Raw genomic sequence first — 20047 nt, 5'->3', positions numbered from 1 at the left:
GAAAAAACAATAAGTGTAAAAAGGTTTTTCAATATTGTATACTGGCTTAAAAATTCTTATAAAAGTGTATTTGTCTGAAGTGACCTGCCAGGTATGTTTTTTGGGTATGTTTGTACATTATTCATATTTGGAACGGGGTTATACAAATTATCCAATCATTATTATAATTTTTACTCTCATTTCAACAAAATCAAAACCCGAACGCATTCGACAGAATCGGAAAAAATTACACTTCGACGTTAAAAAAATCTAAACTAAAAATAAGCCTACTGTTTTTAGCCAAATGATGTTTGCTTTGTAATCGCCTGACAAAAATAATCTATGTGAATTTTAAATTGGGTAAGGACCACTGACATGAAGGGTTTTCTGGTATGAAAAGAGAAAATTCTTTATTGTTTTATAAACGAAATTCATTCTTACGTTAAATAAGAAAAGTTCTTTAAATAATTATGCTCTCCGTCTAAACACAATTTTATTTACTCTTAACTTAGTCCGCAAAATATCTGAGAAAGTAAAACCGTCTCGCGAACTAGGCCTTTCAGAAAACTTTGTCGTGAAGTAACCTCTTTGACATGAGATTAGTTTCACCACGAACTTATATTTGTGTTGAAAAGAAACACTAAGCCATCGAGGTTAGTCTAAGTCTGTGGAATCTCGTTGAAAATACTACCGACCAGTGGCGTAGCACTTGAGCAGTCCCGGGGTTCGGAGAAAATGCTCGAAGAACGAGAGATTCTTGCATGACGGTCGTACGATTTGTTCTGGACACAATTATACAATATCACAGTTTGCTGGATGCCTATGACCTTTGGACAGATGGATGCTAGAAGGCACATGCAGAAGAAGTAAAAATACATGACAATTATTTTCGATGAGATACTGGCGGTTTTATTGTCATTGTTCAAAGAATAATCAACATATGAAAGCTAAAGGAGAATGCTGGTTTACTTTGGGCCGCGAGTTGATCGCTACGCCACTGTTTCCAACCACTTGCCTTGCCATACGTTATTTCCTCGAATTTGTGTATCATAAAACAGAGTAAATAGAATTGAGTAAATAAATACACCGTAGATACGGGTACAGGTAAACAAAGCTAACAAAAAATTACAAAAGCATGTAGGTACAATACAAATCAATAAAAACCTGAAAGTGGAGATTAATATCATTCTGGAGAATCAAAAAAACCTATCTGTGGTTAATATTCATTTTCAGCAGTTATTTTCAAATAAATTGAGATAAAAAATGTACTACACTTTGGCTATGAAAGTACAAGCCTGAGACATAAATTCATACAAGTATTCATCCGTTAAAACTTGAAGAAACTTTCAGAATCGCCTAGGTAATAACTAATGCATTCAATCTGAGAGGCCGTTCCATGCATTCATAAACAAAACAAAACAAAAAAACAATTTACTAGAGGAAGTCTGGCAGCTTATGCAGTTTGCGGGAGGTGAAACATACTTTTTTTTAATATTTTATTTTATTTTATGGAAAAACTTTTATAACTTATTATCTATGATTAATGCAAATTAGAATTGAAATTTAAACAACTTTGTTCCACTTATTTATTTTCACCAGGACCGGTTTCATCCTACTACGGACATTTTCAGACTGGTAGTTGAAATTCTTATGCTACGGAATTTAAACAAACTTAGGCTGGGGTAAAAAACATTATCTGTATATAATGAATGATTGTATTTTTTGATAATTTAATGTATTATAAGCTATTTTGTTAATTTAAGGTACATATAGGCAATTACAACATTTATTATTATCATTTACATTTATTACCATTAATATATCCATTATAATCTTAAAATTCACTTGGAATAATTTTACTTCGTAAACAATGTTTGAATTCAAGTATGTAAATGAAAACGTAATAACCCAAATATATGGAGAACCCTAATAACAATAATTATCATAGTGTATCAATATTTATCAATTAAGCCCTAAGCAACAAGGAGGGAATATCCCAACATTAGAAGAGTAAAATATCAGAAATCACAAACCTTTTCAATTATAAAAAATCATTTATACTCATGTGAATTAATACAATGGAATTCCACCACGAATTAACAGTCCAAAAACTAGACTCATTAATGCAAATGTTTATAAAACGTACCGTATGCTAAATGTATTGGGATTTATGAAATACATTCGCAATACAAATCCAAAGGATAATTTCTGGATGGAGTACATTTATTAACTCTGATGCTGGGTTGATGGAGCTTTTGAATAAAAGAATGAGAGAATCTAGAGAAAGCAAGGTTGTAGGAGGGAGGAAACATAACTGTCGGAAAATAATTCGACCGACCTGTCGACCACCACAAGAGCATGTCATTAAAACGTCCCGTTCTCACTAAATATTTGGCACAGCACATTCCTACTTCCCATCAATACATTCCGTTAAAAGGGGAGAATCTTTCAAAACAAATTGGAATTGAATTTTTCAACAGAAGAATCTAATTCCAGGTATTTATTATTATTATTATTTAGAAACCGGGTTAGGTTGAGAAGACATAATAATGTTGGTCAGAAAGACATGAAGAAATTATTGAGTAAAATCAAACCTCAACACTTCGCGATAATTAATTAAATTTTGGTGGTCATCGAGGCAAAAATAAAGCAACACATTTATGTACGCGAAACCTGTGGATAGGAAAAATATGTATCAAACCTACAGAAAGCAAAATCCAAAGAGATATTGGTCAAAGAGAGCGAGTTCTATTTCTGTTGTAAAGCTTCAGGAAAGGGAAACGTGATCGAAAAAAATTCCATTAACAAATAAGAACTCTCAACAAATGGCTCGATAAAAACTTGGGAACTGTTAATTCTGGCGGGGTGAATTTTTTTTAAACGTACTTATATTTGTAGCTAATTTCCATCACTAGGCATTTTTAATTATTTTAACCCTTTGAACTCCGAATTTTTTTCTTAATGGTATACCAGATACTCCATAGAGTGTAACGTAAAAATGAGGAAAAATTACGATATTTAAAAAAAATTAGAAATATATGTTTTTTGTTAAGGCAGTAAATAAAAAGATGTAGTTATGTTGAGAAATATATATTTATTATCATATAAGATTGTTAATAAAATAAAAAAAGTACATATTCTAATCTTTATAATTAAGTGTGGTATTTTAGAAAGCAGTCGCCCAAATGCATACGTGGCTTGTTAGGACACGTGTCACAGTACTCACTGGTTTCCCGTCTGCCACCTTTTACTGCCCTTTTCGAGCAGACCACACAATCTCTCTTGGGACCTTTTCTCAAAATATGGAGTTTTCCATTGAGCCTGGTCTCTGATGAAGTGGAAGTAGATGGTCGACTTCGGGGCTTTTTGTACTCACTCACTAATTGATCTACTATTTTTTTTATAAATTTCAAATAGCTTAACGGTTTTTTTTGTTATTTTTTTATAGATTTATATAGAATGTATGAGTTAATGGAACATATCTACATCCCCATCAGCGATTTTCTTAAGAAGCAATACGACGATGCATACTGATCAGCACGATCAACCCCACCCATGGATTTTGTGTAATCAATGATAACGTTTGGTTTCTCCTTAATGATGACGCCACCACCCTTTGCCATCCTTCTAACGGATGTGGCTCCTGCGTTTGCGGAGGTACTCAGCATTGTTACAACCCTTTTGTCCCTCCACGCAAGGAGCATTTTTCTGCGTTTTTTGACCGCAATAATTTTACGTGGTGTGAATTTTGGCCTTTTGATTGCATTTGGTACCCCTTTTCTATTCGTCATAATTGTTCCCGTTAGATGACATTTTAATTCCAATAGGTCATCTTCTTCTTGTAGATTATCCACGTCTGAAATACTTGAACTGCTACTGATGTCCAAAACACGCGACTTTTTTCTTCTATGTCCTATAAAATCACCCTCACTATTTGAACTTATAATAACATTATTACTATCTATAGAAGTTTCATCTGAAAAGTCACTATGCACTTCGAAAACAAACTCGTCTTCACTATCACTGAATTCAAAATTCTCTTCCATATTTAAAGCGGAGTAAAAAATATTCAATTAAAATGAATGCGTAGTTATTGTCATGAATGAAAAACAGAAAGAACAAAAACACAACCTATCGCAAGGGGGTACACTTTACAACTGAATACAACATTTGTATACCTGTAAAACGACTTTTTTATTTTTTAAACAATAAAATTTATACCTATTGTTTATGTCGCCGCTGCGGCGCCATCGGAGTTGTTAGAATGTTTACTAAGTCGCCGTGGCGGCGACAACGGAGTACAAAGGGTTAATAAGGCAAAGCGTCAAAATATGTGTCCCAAATTAAAGGAACTATTTAGTTAATGGAATGAAGACTAGAAAATTGTTTAAATTTGAAATTTACTAAGAAACTACCAAAACAAGTTACGTAATTAATAAAATCGTAGAAAAGATTTACCTTCTTAAATGTACAGAGTTATTGTTGTCAACAGTTACGTAATCATTGATAATTAATCTCAATTAGAAACAAAAGGCAGTAAGCGGCCTCATTTGACTACGAGTTATCCGACCATCCGGCGAACTTCCGGCCAGAATTTCATTTCTGGTCTCTCCCGGAAGCGGCGGAGCTACCACAGAGAGACGGCGGGGCAGGGTGCTCAGTGAAGACGGGGGGGGGAGGGGGAGAAAAGGAAAAGCAATAGAACGAAAGATTTAACTGAAATCGAAAAGTAAAAGAGAAATGTTCTCATATTCAAATCACGCAGTCAATATGGCCTTGGAGAATTCGGATATTGGTAATATTTTCGTAAAAAAAACAGGGCCAATGTTTTTTCATTGGCTGTATTTTGGATGTTTAATTTTCTCCTTCAACTTAAGTCAATTTTTCAAAGGGCAATAAATTTTTGTTTTGAATTAGAATGCAATGAATTCATAGCAAGAGAGAACGAATCATAACCACAAACCAAGACAACATCGATATTCTAAAAGCTGTACTTTTATCTCTTCTTCGTACATAACATAACAAACAAAATTACTTGGCAGAATTATAACATACCTGCTATCATAAAAGGGGTAAAAACCAAAATGTTAACAGCAAGTTAAGGCCCGTAGTAAGTGTTCAAAGATGGTTTGAAAGGGAGATATGTAAATACGAATGTTAGAGGGAGCGCGTTCATATTAAAAAACAAAATATTTAATAAAACACAAGTCGTCGGAAATATAGCAAAAATCGCTACATAAATGCTTTAGTAAAGATACAGTGAACTCGTAAAGATACAGTGTGATTTTTTTCATGCCTATAACATATTAAATAATAGAACATAACGTGTTTTCAATTATTTTCGGAGATTACTTTGCGAGTTTTTTTTATCCAGGGAATTTTATATAATTCACATTTCGGCGTAACAAATGTATATTATTATCTTTAAAAATAATATACATTTTTGGAACTTAAAAACTTTAAAATTTAACGAGAAACTTGTTATAAATCGGTAGAAATTGGGTATGCGGGGGCTTAAAATATTTTATGTAAAACGGTTTGAAGATTTTATAAAACGTTTTTCAACTATTAGTGTTAAGCACCAGATTTTATTTTTCTAGACGATAAACTCCAAGGAAAAATCGATTTTCTAGGCCTGCTAGGGCAAATTCGACGGTAGGTCCGTCGATAACGCTGGGTCGCGCGCCAAATATAGTTTTACGCGACTTCATCACTTATGCCGTTAAGATTCCGACTTTATTTTAGAGATTTGATGGGGCAAATTCAACCGCAGGTCTTTCTTATACACCAGGGACGGTCATATTTTCGTGCACGGCTGCTTCCTTACGTCTTTAAGATTCTGTCATCATTTAAGTGTATTCTCTCGTCTAAAGACGGACATTGCAAGTCTGCTAGAAAAGCATCAAGACACGCGAGCATGTGCAACACTGTCCGAAAAACGAACAAAGTGTACGAATTAAGCTTCACCGTACTTTGGTAACACAGGACTCTGTTCGCGTGTTTCTGCATAGGTCTTAACTAAGTATTTTTGTATTTGCTTTATTGCTAAATTGGCTTCCAACGACCTAATTTACTGGAAATGTCGATGTCGTTATAAATGTCTCCGCGCGATATGATCGATCGAATATGACTAGTTAGCCTGCTCTTATTACACCTGACACTCACTTGATAACATCTCTACATCTGCGCGATGACCAAAGAAAATTATATGAATCAGAGTATAAACCATCCTTGTGGGGCGAGGCGGGGAATTATGTGTGAGGAATTCCGTGAAATAATCGGTGCTAGGAACACTCGGACATGCGGCAATAAAAGGTGAGCGGTGATTACAAACATGGCCACCCTTGTTCGCAGGGGCGGACGGTGCCTTTTGCAAAGAATGGTTAGTTTTGGGTAACACGAAAATTGTGCGTCTTTTCGTATTTAGAAAAACTGGGTTAACGCAACTAATTTGAATTGAAAAATGATGAAATAACTAAACTAAACATTACATTGAAACATCTATATTCCATACAAAAATATTATTAATAAAACCTAGGTAAGAATCGTGCCTCCCTTATCAGACACAAGAACTACTATTTTCCGATAAGGTATAAATAACTAATGATGATCTAAAATGTAATATTGTTAAATATTTATCTATCTATATTCCTTATATTACAGTATATATTTTTTTTAAATTGTTAAAAAACAGGACGCCGTGTTCTATTTCACCTCTAAAACAAAAATCTGGAATCTATTTCAGAGCTCCAAATTAGTACCTTAAAATATCAATGAAAAACAATGGGTATACGGTACTATATTTCACTAGTAAGTTTATTTTGAGTTTCAGCTATAAAGCAAAAAAAAATCAGCACACGCCACTGTTGTTAAAATTGAATGAAATAATGCTGTAATTTTACCAATTTGCCTGAAGCTCAAAACAATTAAAATTCTGCTCCGGTGAATTTAAGTCACGTGCACTCGGAAATCCGTAACAATGTTGAAATTAAATACTTTCCGAACTCAAATTACTACACAACGGATAAACAAAACACAAAGTTTGGTTTGGTTATGTGTCGATTAGAAGCAAAACGTCCGCTGCTCGAGTTGTGTGCCAAAGTCGGCAAGTGAATCAATGCCTTCTCCGAATGAGAATTGTGCTTGTAACGGTATAGGATACCTTCCAGCGAGATCCGGAAGGAATGCGAAGTTCTTTTCGCTAAATTGAATTCAATACGTTTCAACCTTACATACGTATGGCTCGCTTTCAAAGATTTCAAAGAACTTGACGGAATCAAATACGATTTGAATCAAATGTATGGCACGAAAACCTAGATTCTAAACCAAGCATTGAAACGGATAAGAATTGTGCGTCCAAATTCAAACATTGTTTAAAATAACAATGACATACAATAAGAGAACTAGAAAATCTTGGTCAAATCGGAGCGACAAATAAAATACCAACCAACACATATAGTAGGTACATGGAAAGATTGACGGAAGACGTGGTAGTCTAATTTGAATGCTAGGTGACTGGTACCACTACAGTTCCAAGTTGTTTCAAGATACAGCTTGCAAAGTGAAAATTGCCATGAATCATGGCCAAAGATGATACTAAACCCCCGGTAGGAGACGGTGGCAAAAAAATCTTGGTATAATCTTTCTTGCATAATTAACTTAAGCAAAAAAACTCATATATGAAGTCAAAAGCCAAAAAAGTCGTAATCTAACTCTTATATGAATAACTTATATATGAAGGTCCACTAAGTCAAACAACGCAGTGAAATTTACTAATGATCGGATTATATTTACAATTCATGGTTTAATATTATTCTCCTGAGAAGCGTAATTTTTGAAATACAGAATATTGTTACCAGTGACAACTGGCTCTTTCCCTTACCTCCTCCTCGACGATAAGAGACAAAAAAAACTATCTCGCTTTAAAAATAATAAATCGGAACAGAGTTAAATAAACATTACTCGTAAAAGCGTAAGTTTTTTCCAGCAACAATAGGATAGGTAGCAGCTTGCTATTGATCGGAAGAATTGGTGAACGGCTGTAGAAAATAGGAAACAATGAAAGTGAGGAACAAAAACACATACGAGTTCAATAAACCACAAAAACGAAAAAAAGTTGTTAGTTTTACCAGGATGATAATGTGCCCAGAAACAGGTTATGCTCGAACAAAGAAAGGAAGGAATTTGAACAATTTTAAGTCTTCCTCGAAAGAAAAAGTATAATTTGTCCTCAATCGACCTTTGTATTTGAATACTAAACGTTATTAAGGAGAAGTGAGACGTTACCTAAATTTACTTGAGAGACCCAAAACGTAACTTAAGCTGTGTTCAATCTAGAAAATATTAATCTGGAACACTGTAGATTTTAATCGTTTTTCGTTCAGCCATAACAGCGGAAAAATAAATAATAATACTCAGATATGTATAGATCCAGGTAATAATAATTATTAATTTTACCAGCCAAATTTAAGAAAAAAAACATTTTTTGGTAAATTTATTTATTAATATAATATTATAATCTTTTCCTTAGGGCTTGGTTTTGCGGTCTACGGACATTATCAAACAATGCACAAATACTAAAAAATATATTTATATAAAGGAGAGTGTCCGTGAATGCGGCAGATTTGATATTAATACAAATCTCTAGCTTCATTCCAAAATTGATGAAATTTTGCACACCTGACCTCCAAAATTAGCGGAAGGTCACTATTTTCCCACATTAGATTTCTAAAAACTGCCCGAAAATGCCGGGGACGAAACAGAAACAGAAATTAGCAAAGAGTCAAAATATATATGTTATGCATTTTGGATTTAGTTTCTTTACAATCTACTTCCCCGCTTTCATTTTTCCATCTCTTTCCCTCCCTACAAATAATAATAATAATAATTGGATAATTTGTAGAGCGCCGTTTTTGTGAAAAATCACCTCAAGGGCGCTGTACAATTTATTTCATAGGATCTACATTTGTTATTTAGAAAAGATACCAAAACATACTTAACTGGCAAGTCACTTCCGACAAACACACTTATATTAAAAAGTTTATGCTTATAAAAGATAAAACTGCACGCAGAGGACACTATATCAAAAAACACTGGTCATCGCATGACCTTAAGTCTGCTATAGTTTTTATTTTAATTTAACTGTATTTTAACTGTCTTAAAAAGCCTACAAATTTTTAGTTGTTATCATTTTTAATTATTATTTTTATTTATTTTATTTTATTTTTAGTATTTTTTTTTTACATTTTGTTTAATTTAAATTGCCGTCGACTGTGAAAGTGGAGGTTTCTGAAATTATGGATACAACTGTCTGAAAAGGTGCGTTTTAAGTTTAGACCTAAATTCTGTCGAGTCCACTACCTTCAGCCTTATTCTAATTAGGGTTGCCATAGTCTTACTGGCTCTCGTAGGAACTCTAGTGCGACATTCACGTAAAAAAAAAAACAAAACAGGGTTCACGATGAATTCAAGAAATGAAAGTTGGTTCTGAAGAGTGTTGAATATATTGTTCGAGTTTATCGTTGGGAGAATAAAAGAAGGAAGGTAGGAAGTAATGGCTGGATTAATGCAGGTCATTAGACTGGATGGGCGTTGGGAATTTCTCAATCGAACGCCATCTAGACAATGTTACGAGCGAATTAAATATCTAGGAATCTGAGAGGTAACCAGTGGAACAATAGTACACTAATAATAATATTATAAAAATTTCAGTGTGCGACTTGGCTGAATCAAAATCATATCTGTGAAAAAAATTAATATTATTTCATTTTTTAATATAATAAATTGAAGTATTCTCAACGATAAACGATTAGAAATTAATGTAATTATTTGAGTAACCTTTAGTGGAAGAAATTCTTGCCATTAAAAATAAATTGTAGGGGTTACGTTTATAGTTAGGAACCTACATTGCTGAATTCAATATATGTTAACTCAACATATAATAAATTGTAGTGATGTGTATATAGTTAGGAACCAACATTTCTGAATTCAATATACGAGGCATATCCAGAAAGTAAGTGTACTGAGGCTCTCACGACCGAATGAATTTTATTTTCGATATGTTCCCCTCCGCAACGAGACCTGTTCAAGGTCAGTACGTTGAGAAGTGTCAACGCGACAACACGTTTCGTGAAAAATGTCAATCCAATCTCCCGGCAAATGCGAAATACGCGGCGTCATCCGTTATCTCGTTTGGAAGGAAAAACCTCCGTTTGAGGTTTATAATGAGGTTAAAAATGCATATGGTGATAAAGCTATGAATTGTACGAGTGTGTACAAGTGGTATCGCGAGTTTAAAAACGGTTCTCACGTCTTCACCCTCCACCAAAAAGTTCAAAACCACAATTTCAGCCAAGAATATCGTGGCATCCGTGTTTTGGGACTGTCAAGGCATAATTTTGATTGAATATCTGCCTCAAGTGGAGACCATCAACTCTGCAAGATACTGTGAGACCCTAAAAAAATTGCGGAAGGCGATTCATAACAAGAGGAGAGGCATGCTGACAAAAGGAGTTAGCCTGCTGCACGACAATGCCAGACCACACACGGCTAACGCCACGAAGGAACTGCTTGCTTCGTTTAAATGGGATATCCTGAACCACCCCGCGCATTCCCTTAACCTAGCACCTTCAGATTATTATCTCTTTACCTCCCTGAAGCTGTACATGGGTGGAAAAAGGTTTTCAACCGACGAGGAGGTAAAGGAGGAGGTGGAGAAGTGGACGAAGGGGTTGGCGGGAAACTTCTTCGAGGAAGGCATCAAAAATTGATACCCCGCTTCACCACCTGCATTGAGAGGAATGGCGACTATGTCTAAAAATAGCTTACATATGTACTACGGTAATCATCTAATTTTTTTGTTTCAATAAAAAGATTTGTAACCTACAAAAATTCAGTACACTTACTTTCTGGATACGCCTCGTATGTTAACTCAACATATAACAAATTGTAGTGGTATGTATATAGTTAGAAACCTACATTACTGAATTCAATATATATTATGTTAACTCAACATATAACAAATTGTAGTGGTATTAGTCCAGTCAAGATGTACATCCGTGCTTGCAAAAGGTCCAGTCATTCTGAATTTTTTATATGTTGTTAGGACCTAAGCCAGTATTAAAAAAAAAATTTTGCAACTTCGAAAGTGCTGTGCGAGCGGCGGTGGACCTAAAAAACCAGGAAATTTTCGGATTTTTTTCAGTTTTTGCTCAATATCTCAGTAAAGGAAGGGTCTGACTGGTGTAGTTGGCAAAATTACTTTTAAAGAAGATTAAATTTGCTATAATTTGAGACCAAAGTAAGCTTTATAAAGTCATTGGTTTTCAAGATACAGTTCTTCAAAAATAGGCAATTTTTTCCAAAAAGTGAAATTTTTTCGAAATGGTCACTTATTTTGTAAAATAATTTCTAAAATACGCATCTCACGTCAAATATTGTATGAAATAAAGTTGTTGTAAATTTAATAAGCTTTTATTTGAGACTAGATTGATATCTGTAGACTAAACGGTTATCTCAAAAATGGCAGATAACCAAAAACAGTCATAAGTGGATTTTGGGTGAAATGCAAATAAACTGTTCTCGCGTCTTTTTATGGTTTTATTGTGCTGTGAAGTAATTCCATTAATCATCGTGGGTTTATCCTAGGTTTATAATATAATTACGACTATTTCAAGTACCCATTAGTACCTATACCCATGGGTAACCCATATGAATGGGCCCGCATATTCACGAGCTGTTCGAGCCCACATTTTGGCAAACCTCACACTGGCCAGCATTGTTTTTTATGAGGTTGACATAACTCCTGAGGAGCGAGACGAGACTGAAAAATTACTGCGAGACACTGAAAGGTCTCTCATTATATCAGCAGAAGAAATTGATACCTACCAAATACTAAAGGCAAAATTTAAAAGTGCCTTGGAGAAAATTAAAGCGAATGGTCCAACATCACAGTTGTGGGTCCAATAATTTCGTATGACCACTTTGATAAAACTATTCATCCAGGCAGAGCGTGCTGGTGATTGGAACCTTCATTTGTACACTGTCCACAAGATGCTCCCTTTTTTCCACGCAGCTGGACATTTTTTGTATGCTAAGAGCGCGCACCTCTATCTTCAGGATATGATGGCTCTATAAGATCGGATGGATAAAGGTGAATACGACATGTTCACAAAAGGATCCTTCACCATTCGCCGGTCTGACAAGTTTTGGTCTGGGTTGTGGTCAGACCTAACAATTGAGCAGAAGCTGATGCGATCCATGAAAACCTACGGTGGGTTGACCCAAGGAAGAGGAATCTCCAAAAGTGTTCTGGCAAGGTGGACAACAGGAATGGTGTTTATGTTGAACATTTGTGAAGAACTGGAAAGTTTTTGCAGCTTATCATGTCATACTGGAGAGCAGCATGTAGACATGAGACTTTCTCGAATCATCCGAGATAATAGTGATGTGGAAAAACTAAAAAACTGGTTTGCTCTCCACCCTCCATTTCCCAAAACTGACAGTTTAATTTCTATCAGTAGTGGTTTACTGGCAGGTCCTGAAATTAATTGCCACACAGCCCAGAGAGTTGGAACGGAAGGAGTAATGATAATTGTGGGTAAAATGTACGACAAGGTAGTAATAAAACAGAAAAATAAAGTTACCACGCTGGCATCGATCACCTCAACCGTTAAACTGCCGGACAAAAACAGAAGAATGGCTGTGGATCCGCTCACAATTTTTCAGCGAGTGTGTATTGCAAAGAAATCTGAACAGGATTTACAGGATGACTTCAAGTATGAGTTGGCCCCGTTCCCGATGTCTCTGTTCAATGAACAAGGGATGCGCAAGGGCACAAAATCTACTCTGTACTCTCCCTTCACTCCTCTTTCCAGCCACATGCAGATAGATGCCAGCACTCACGTCATTTTGGATGTTGGCTACCTCTTGCACAAGGTCGTGTGGCAGCGGAAGAGCACGGTTCGAGCACTTTTGGCGCGTTATACCACCTACGTCCGAAACCACTTTGGGAAGAACGTCTCCATCGTTTTTGACGGCTACCCGAAGATGCTACCAAAAAAAAAACACTAAAACAGCGGAACGACTACGGCGCTACGCAGCTCATTCCAGCTACGAATTGACTTACGATGAATCCACAGTAATTCAAATTGCTCAAGAACATGTTTTGGGCAATAAAAACAATAAGAGACGCCTTATAACTCTTCTCTGTGTCGCCTTTCAGAAGGAGGGAATAGAAGTGGCTGTTGCCGAAGAAGATGCTGATCGAGAGATCGTCATGATGGCGTTATCAAAAATAGCAGATGCCGATCGGGTCGTCATAGTGGGAGAAGATGTCGACCTGCTTGTTCTTCTCAATGGTTTAGGCGCTGAAGAGACAAACGTCTATCTTCAGAAGAGCACGAAGGGTGAAGCTGGTTGCTGTCACTACTCTACGACCTCCTACAACAACCAGGACTTCCGACAATTACCAGGAACGGTACTATTTACCCACGCGTTTGCCGGGTGCGATACCACCTCAGCACCGTTTGGCCAAGGAAAGACCAAAATCAGCACACTTCTGAGCAAGAGTGAACCACTTGCTGAGCAAGTGGAGGTCTTCCTTTGGCCAGACTCTACCCCACAAGCCGTGAGTGAAGCAGGCATCAAGTGCTTCATGGCTCTATATGGGGGTGACATCGCGAGGGATACTTTGGATTTCCTGAGGTATTAGACGTTTGTCACTTCAACAAACATAAACCTCGCCCGTTTGCCACCGATGGAAGATGCTGCAGGCCACCATGCAGCAAGGTGCTACCTCCAAGTGCAGAAATGGCGGGGAGTCAACTTGAATCCCACTGAATGGGGGTGGAAGCTGTCTTCTCAAGGACTCACCCCCATCCCCACCACGATGGATCCCGCACCTCCTGCCTTTTTGCGAAAAATTTCGTGTAAATGCAATAAAAGATGCTCTGGGAGCTGCTCGTGTAGAAAGGCTGGGCTCCACTGCTCAGTCCTCTGTCAGTCATGCGGTGGCAAATTTTGCATTAACGTCCCGGATGTGGAGCTGAAATGCTCGGACGATGAAGATGACCCGACTACAGACTGGGCGCCTCTCCCAGCTAAGATAAAATAAAGACATGATTTGGCAACCAAGACACAATACCTACATGATTTATATTAGTTTTATTTTTTGTGTACATGTAATTTGTCCTTATAGTAGGTACCATGATGTTTGTACAAGCATTTTGGTATGTAGGTATATAAAACAATGTTTGAAGATGACGTAATTCCCGATAGATGTAATATCTTTTCTTTTTTTCATAAAAAATCTGTTAATTGTTTGATAAATAAAACCATAAAAAGACGTGAGAACAGTTTATTTGCATTTCACCCAAAATCCAGTTATGACTGTTTTTGGTTATCTGCCATTTTTGAGATAACCGTTTAGTCTACAGATATCAATCTAGTCTCAAATAAAAGCTTATTAAATTTACAACAACTTTATTTCATACAATATTTGACGTGAGATGCGTATTTTAGAAATTATTTTACAAAATAAGTGACCATTTCGAAAAAATTTCACTTTTTGGAAAAAATTGCCTATTTTTGAAGAACTGTATCTTGAAAACCAATGACTTTATAAAGCTTACTTTGGTCTCAAATTATAGCAAATTTAATCTTCTTTAAAAGTAATTTTGCGAACTACACCAGTCAGACCCTTCCTTTACTGAGATATTGAGCAAAAACTGAAAAAAATCCGAAAATTACCTGGTTTTTTAGGTCCACCGCCGCTCGCACAGCACTTTCGAAGTTGCAAAATTTTTTTTTTAATACTGGCTTAGGTCCTAACAACATATAAAAAATTCAGAATGACTGGACCTTTTGCAAGCACAACCCCCTTTTCATGTTTAACTTGACTGGAGTTAGTTAGGTTAGGTGGAGTTAGATAGTTAGGAACCTACATTGCTGAATTCAATACATGTTAACCCAACATATAATGAAATAGTATCAAATAAAGCCGCTTTCCGCGTCTGTCTATTTGTGCACTTAATTCTTCTAACTACAGATTTTGATAGGAATATATATAATACGTGTATATTATATATACAAGTAGAGAAAAATCGATGTTTTGTAATCCATTTTTATGCGCTTACGTAACGCTGGCAAAACCTTATAAGATACATCAAAATGACGTTCTACGGAATTGCATATCTTAAAAAGGCCTACAGAAAAGTCTGCAGTGGTACATGTATATGTCTATCTCTTTAGGGTAACCCCCAAAAACGCCAGGTATACGTCAGGTAGTAATGTAATATATATTTACACCATGAACTGTTGATTTAATTAATATGTACATCATTAAGGTCGATGTTTACATTTTTGAAGAAATCAACACACATTTTCGAAAGGCTAAATCCAAATAAATTTTGAAATATGTTATAGGTTAGCTATATAATATCTAAATAGAATAAAATAATGTCGCTATTCGCGTCTGTAAGTTTGTGCGCTTAGTTCTTCCAAACTACGGAACGGATTTTAGATTTTCACTAACATTTATAGAATTTCTTCCGGAAGGTTTATATGATTAATTCATGCATATATTATTTAAAAGAAGTAGAGAAAAGTGGTAAAATAATATTTTTGTAGCTTATTGCTAACACTGGCTAAACCTTGTTAGATACATCAAAATAATGTATAACGGATTTGTATATCTCCTAAGGATGACCCACAGCAACGCCAGGTACACGTCAGCTACAATTATATAGTTTTAGCTCAGAAATAAACAACCTTAATTAGATTCTAACTGGTTTTTGTAATGTGCTTATCACAACAAAATCAGTATTCCGAGATGAAACCCGTTCTGATAAAATAAATGTCCAAATGTATCTTATTAAAAATAAAAAATAAATATATAAATTAGAATAATCAATTTAATATCTGGGAACAAATCATTGTATATTTTTAGAATAAAAGGTATAAACCCAGGTTCTATTATTCCAGAGAGCCGGTGACAGGATATCATTGGAGGTAGAGAGATAATAACTGTATATATATATATCATTATGTTGTTGGGGCGCAGACAACGAAACGAAAAACATGGAAATGAATTCAAGATATTTTCCTGAAGAATAAAAGAAACCGATTCAAAGTGAGTCAACCCATACAAAAGTATAATTTATAACTCGGAAGGTCACACCAACAAAGTTAATATGAAAACAAAAAAGATGACCAAAAAATAATATTCAACATTGTATCGATTTTGAAAATATTCCACTGTTCTTTTTAGTTCTTCACTATTATTGTGAGGCTTCGCCTTTATTTCGAAGAAAATATATTTTGTGGAATCTATTGAATGAGCTATCTTCCTTTGAAACATGCTGAAAATCTTATAATTATAATAATATTTGGCTGATTTTTAAATTGCCTGTACAAATATTTCACAATAAAATTAACTGTCTTACAACTAAATTTTATAATAGTAAATAGGGACATACATTTAAGATTTAATAAAGCTAGTGACTTACGATTACCTAAAAGAAGTGAATGGATATGAATAGTCAGATACTTTCAAACCATTTCACAAGCGTTCCCAAATCTCTTTAACATTCACCAAATTAAGGCCACCGTATATGGTACACAATAGCACAGGGATGTCTACAGCGCGGCCACGGCGGGTGAAAACATACACCAAAAAATGGACACAAACTTGAATACTTTCCTAATAAAGAAAAAACAGAAGCATAAATTAAACTTTCAAAAGTTTTGTAGTCGACCACCGCTAGTTTATGGGATAGTAACATAATAATAACGAAATATACGTCATAACAAATATGTATGTATTGTGCTAAGAACATTTTTGTTCACTGCTACATGTTACGCCTACAATAAATTCACATGGGAAGCATATGAATAAATTAATGATTTTGAGTGCCGGCAGAACGAATCCGGTGAATGGCCAAGTGTTATCACCCCAGAGTGCTTAAAGTCAAGGGAAATAAATATCCACTACACGATAAGGGGGCTTTGGGGGGCGGGGGACGGGGGAGTGGCCCGTCACCGACAAAAACATTATCCAGTGGGACAAACTTGAAACTAAGTTAGCCGCTTTATTAGATTATTTTTTGTGATTTTCGGCGAAAGTAAGCTACTGATGGAACATAAGTTTTGGGGAGTATAGCGGTCGATGAAGCTTTGGAATTATTTAGCTGTTAAAAGTATTTGATCTACACGTGTTCGTAGTTTTCAACAAATAATACAACTAAACATACTAATTTCGTTTGTCGGTGCATACGTGCGTGATTTTAAACTACATTCTTGCTGAATGCCGAAAATTGTTCAAGTTCATTAAATTTTCCATTTTAAAAATTTGATAAGCGATAAAATAGATACCAACATTATTTTATTAATTATTAGTTCTTTAATTGAAATGTTTGTCTTCTGTTTAAATGTTTGACAAATGTTTAGATAAATTAATAGAGTGAATTAATCCGTGGGCATACTTTAGCAGGCCGTTCATCTAACTATTTTATTCATACAAACATGTGATTTGAATTGCTATCCATTTCGCAAGCGGTTCTAAACTTGTTTTCAATTAGTATGAATATAATGTGTCCTGTATTTTTGTAATGTCATAATTATTAAGTTTATTAATAACGGATAATTTATATTATGAAATGCAAAGTTCTGTGGCAATTATGTTTGTTTTTAATACATATTTACAGCTTTACATAATCCTAAAAAATATAAAATCCAATGATTTTTCGCGGGTTAGTTTATTTATAAAGTAAGGGGTCAGAAGTGACTAAAGTAGCGCTACAAGCTTTCAGAATGAATTTGGATGAGGAATTCTGAGGTAATAATGAAATGAGGTTGTGAGGTGACCCACCTCAAATGAGGTGAGATGTGAAGTGTGAGGTTTGAAAGAGCCAAAAGGAGCCAAAATCTTGTGCAGTAAAGAAGATGATTTTCCCCAGTAGGGTAGAGAAATTCAGGAAAAATATTTCCACATAATGTTTTCGTATGCGGGAACAAAAATGTCGCGTAATAAACACTTCGCCACCTCGAAACAATTGTAGTAACACAAAAATTTGGTAGATTACAAATAAAAATGGACAAATATATAACGTTTTGCCCTAGGATGTGGTGGTATGACAGATTCATGGTTTTAATTATAGGTACAACAAAGAAGCTGTATCTCCGTTTATATAGTTGTATATCAGCATATGTATCACCGTGGATTTGAAGTATATTTGTTACGATATGATAACGATTTTACTACCTCAGCCAGGAGCACTCCTATTTCGGTTAGACCGGTACACCAGGTGGCACTGATTTGTTACGACGTGGTCTAAGGATGGAAAGTAGGAAATGAGATATAAGTTTAATCCACAGGTACGCAACCTAATGAGCCAATATTGGAATGTACGTTAGGCAGGTATAAAAAATTATGAATTGAAATAACCAAGATGAAAGTCCCTTTTGCAGTTGTGATGTTTTACTGATTACGAATTGTATTCAGTAACTATAAAAATATTACATCTTTATTACTGCGGCAGTTCCTTAAATTCGGACTTACCAGTCTGTCCTTCGGGTTCAGCTCTGCGCGACGGGCTGGCCGGCTGTCCGGGCTGCGGTTTGAGCACGACGGCGGGCACGAGCCCTTCGCGCGCTGGCGTGCCTTCGGCGGGCTGCGCGCGCACGAGGCACCAGTCGGCGCGCGCGGCGCTCATCTCAAGCACCTCGACCTGTTGCCCTTTCTGTACGGAAAGTTCTCCGGCAGCCGTGGGCGTATGGTCAGCTATGACCCAGGTCATTTCTGGACCTCCAGTCTGAAAAAGAGAAAACAACAAGATTTAGACAAATGTTTAAACACTAAAGAGATTTTCCCAAAATTATGTTTCTACATTAGAACGATTCTACAAGTTTCTACATTATTATATTATACCCATTAATCTACAAACTCCGTCAGTGCATTTTTCTCATTCTCTTCGCCTCTAACTCGCCCTCGGTGAATTCTGCAACCCGCTAATATAAACATATTGTGAAAAATATTATTTCATTTAAATTGCTCGTGAAAATGCAAAACCATACCATGAAGTGTTACCAATCACACAACCTATCCTAAACGAGACGAAACTGAACATAACCCGGTCAGAGGAAATTATTACAAACCCCGCATGAAGACGTGAAGTATGACGCCACAAAGGAATATTAAGGTTTTAATTAGCACCTACCTAAATTATATAACATCACTTTTTCATTAATTGCAAAATAACTTTGTGCCGTAATTTCAATTATCAATATAAACAAATCTGTAAGGACGGGTTGTTTTATTTCAAAGTTAATTTTCAAGTTCTGTGAAAGATTTTTTCAAGTTCTGTGTTTATTTCAGTTCTGTTAAACAACTAGCCAATAATGATATAATAACAGAACTTAAACAGGACTTTCACAGAACACGAAAATGAACGTCAAAATTTGATGAATTGTTCAAATTCGATGAAACAAACCATCCTTAACGTTTTTTATTCAAATTTTTAAAATCTGAAAGTTCCGTTCTTCACCGATTGCTTTGAAATTTTGACACAACGTTGCATTCGAATACGCGTGTTGTTTTTATGTTCACATATTATATAGACGTCATCTGTGGGTGCCAAACGTTTTTTTGGACTTAAAAGCAACACGAGCTACTGTTTCTCTATCTACACAGACATACTGAGCCAAAGCAACGCGTAGCGGGGTACAGCTAGTATGACAATATAAAACTTTGTTCACCACTCTTACGAGAAAAATCAATTGAGAATCAAATAAGGATTATTTAACAAATAATAATAAACACGATGGTCAAATTCTTGATAGCAAAATTTCCGATGTAAGTAAGGCACCGAAAGAATATGAAGTTTTTGGTCATTTTATTAGTTCACTTATATAATATAATGATGGTACAGCAAAAACCGGCAATCGAAATATACACCATAGGCAAAAAACCGCCATTATGTCTACAAATCCCTGCCCGATCAGCTGCAGATTTATTCCTTTTGTTACGACCAATAAATAATGCCTACTTAAAATCTTTTTGACTTTTGAGTGT

The 20047-nt window shown here is 35.5% G+C and overlaps 1 protein-coding gene across 1 annotated transcript in view; it reads right to left on the bottom strand.

Moving 5' to 3' along the window:
- trio (trio Rho guanine nucleotide exchange factor) overlaps positions 1–20047 on the bottom strand; it is a 684295-nt gene that overhangs the window by 216134 nt on the left and 448114 nt on the right. The window contains exon 28 of the mRNA XM_089645879.1: positions 18536–18788. Within this exon, the coding sequence (XP_089502005.1) occupies positions 18536–18788 (253 nt within the window). The remainder of the gene's footprint in view (positions 1–18535; positions 18789–20047) is intronic.

The sequence above is a fragment of the Hesperophylax consimilis genome, chromosome 23 (genome assembly GCF_061612785.1).
Source record: "Hesperophylax consimilis isolate HC1 chromosome 23, BYU_Hcon_1.0, whole genome shotgun sequence".
NCBI lineage: Eukaryota > Metazoa > Arthropoda > Insecta > Trichoptera > Limnephilidae > Hesperophylax > Hesperophylax consimilis.
The sequence above is the reverse complement of the archived record's forward strand: the minus strand, read 5'-3'. Positions and strand labels throughout refer to the sequence as shown.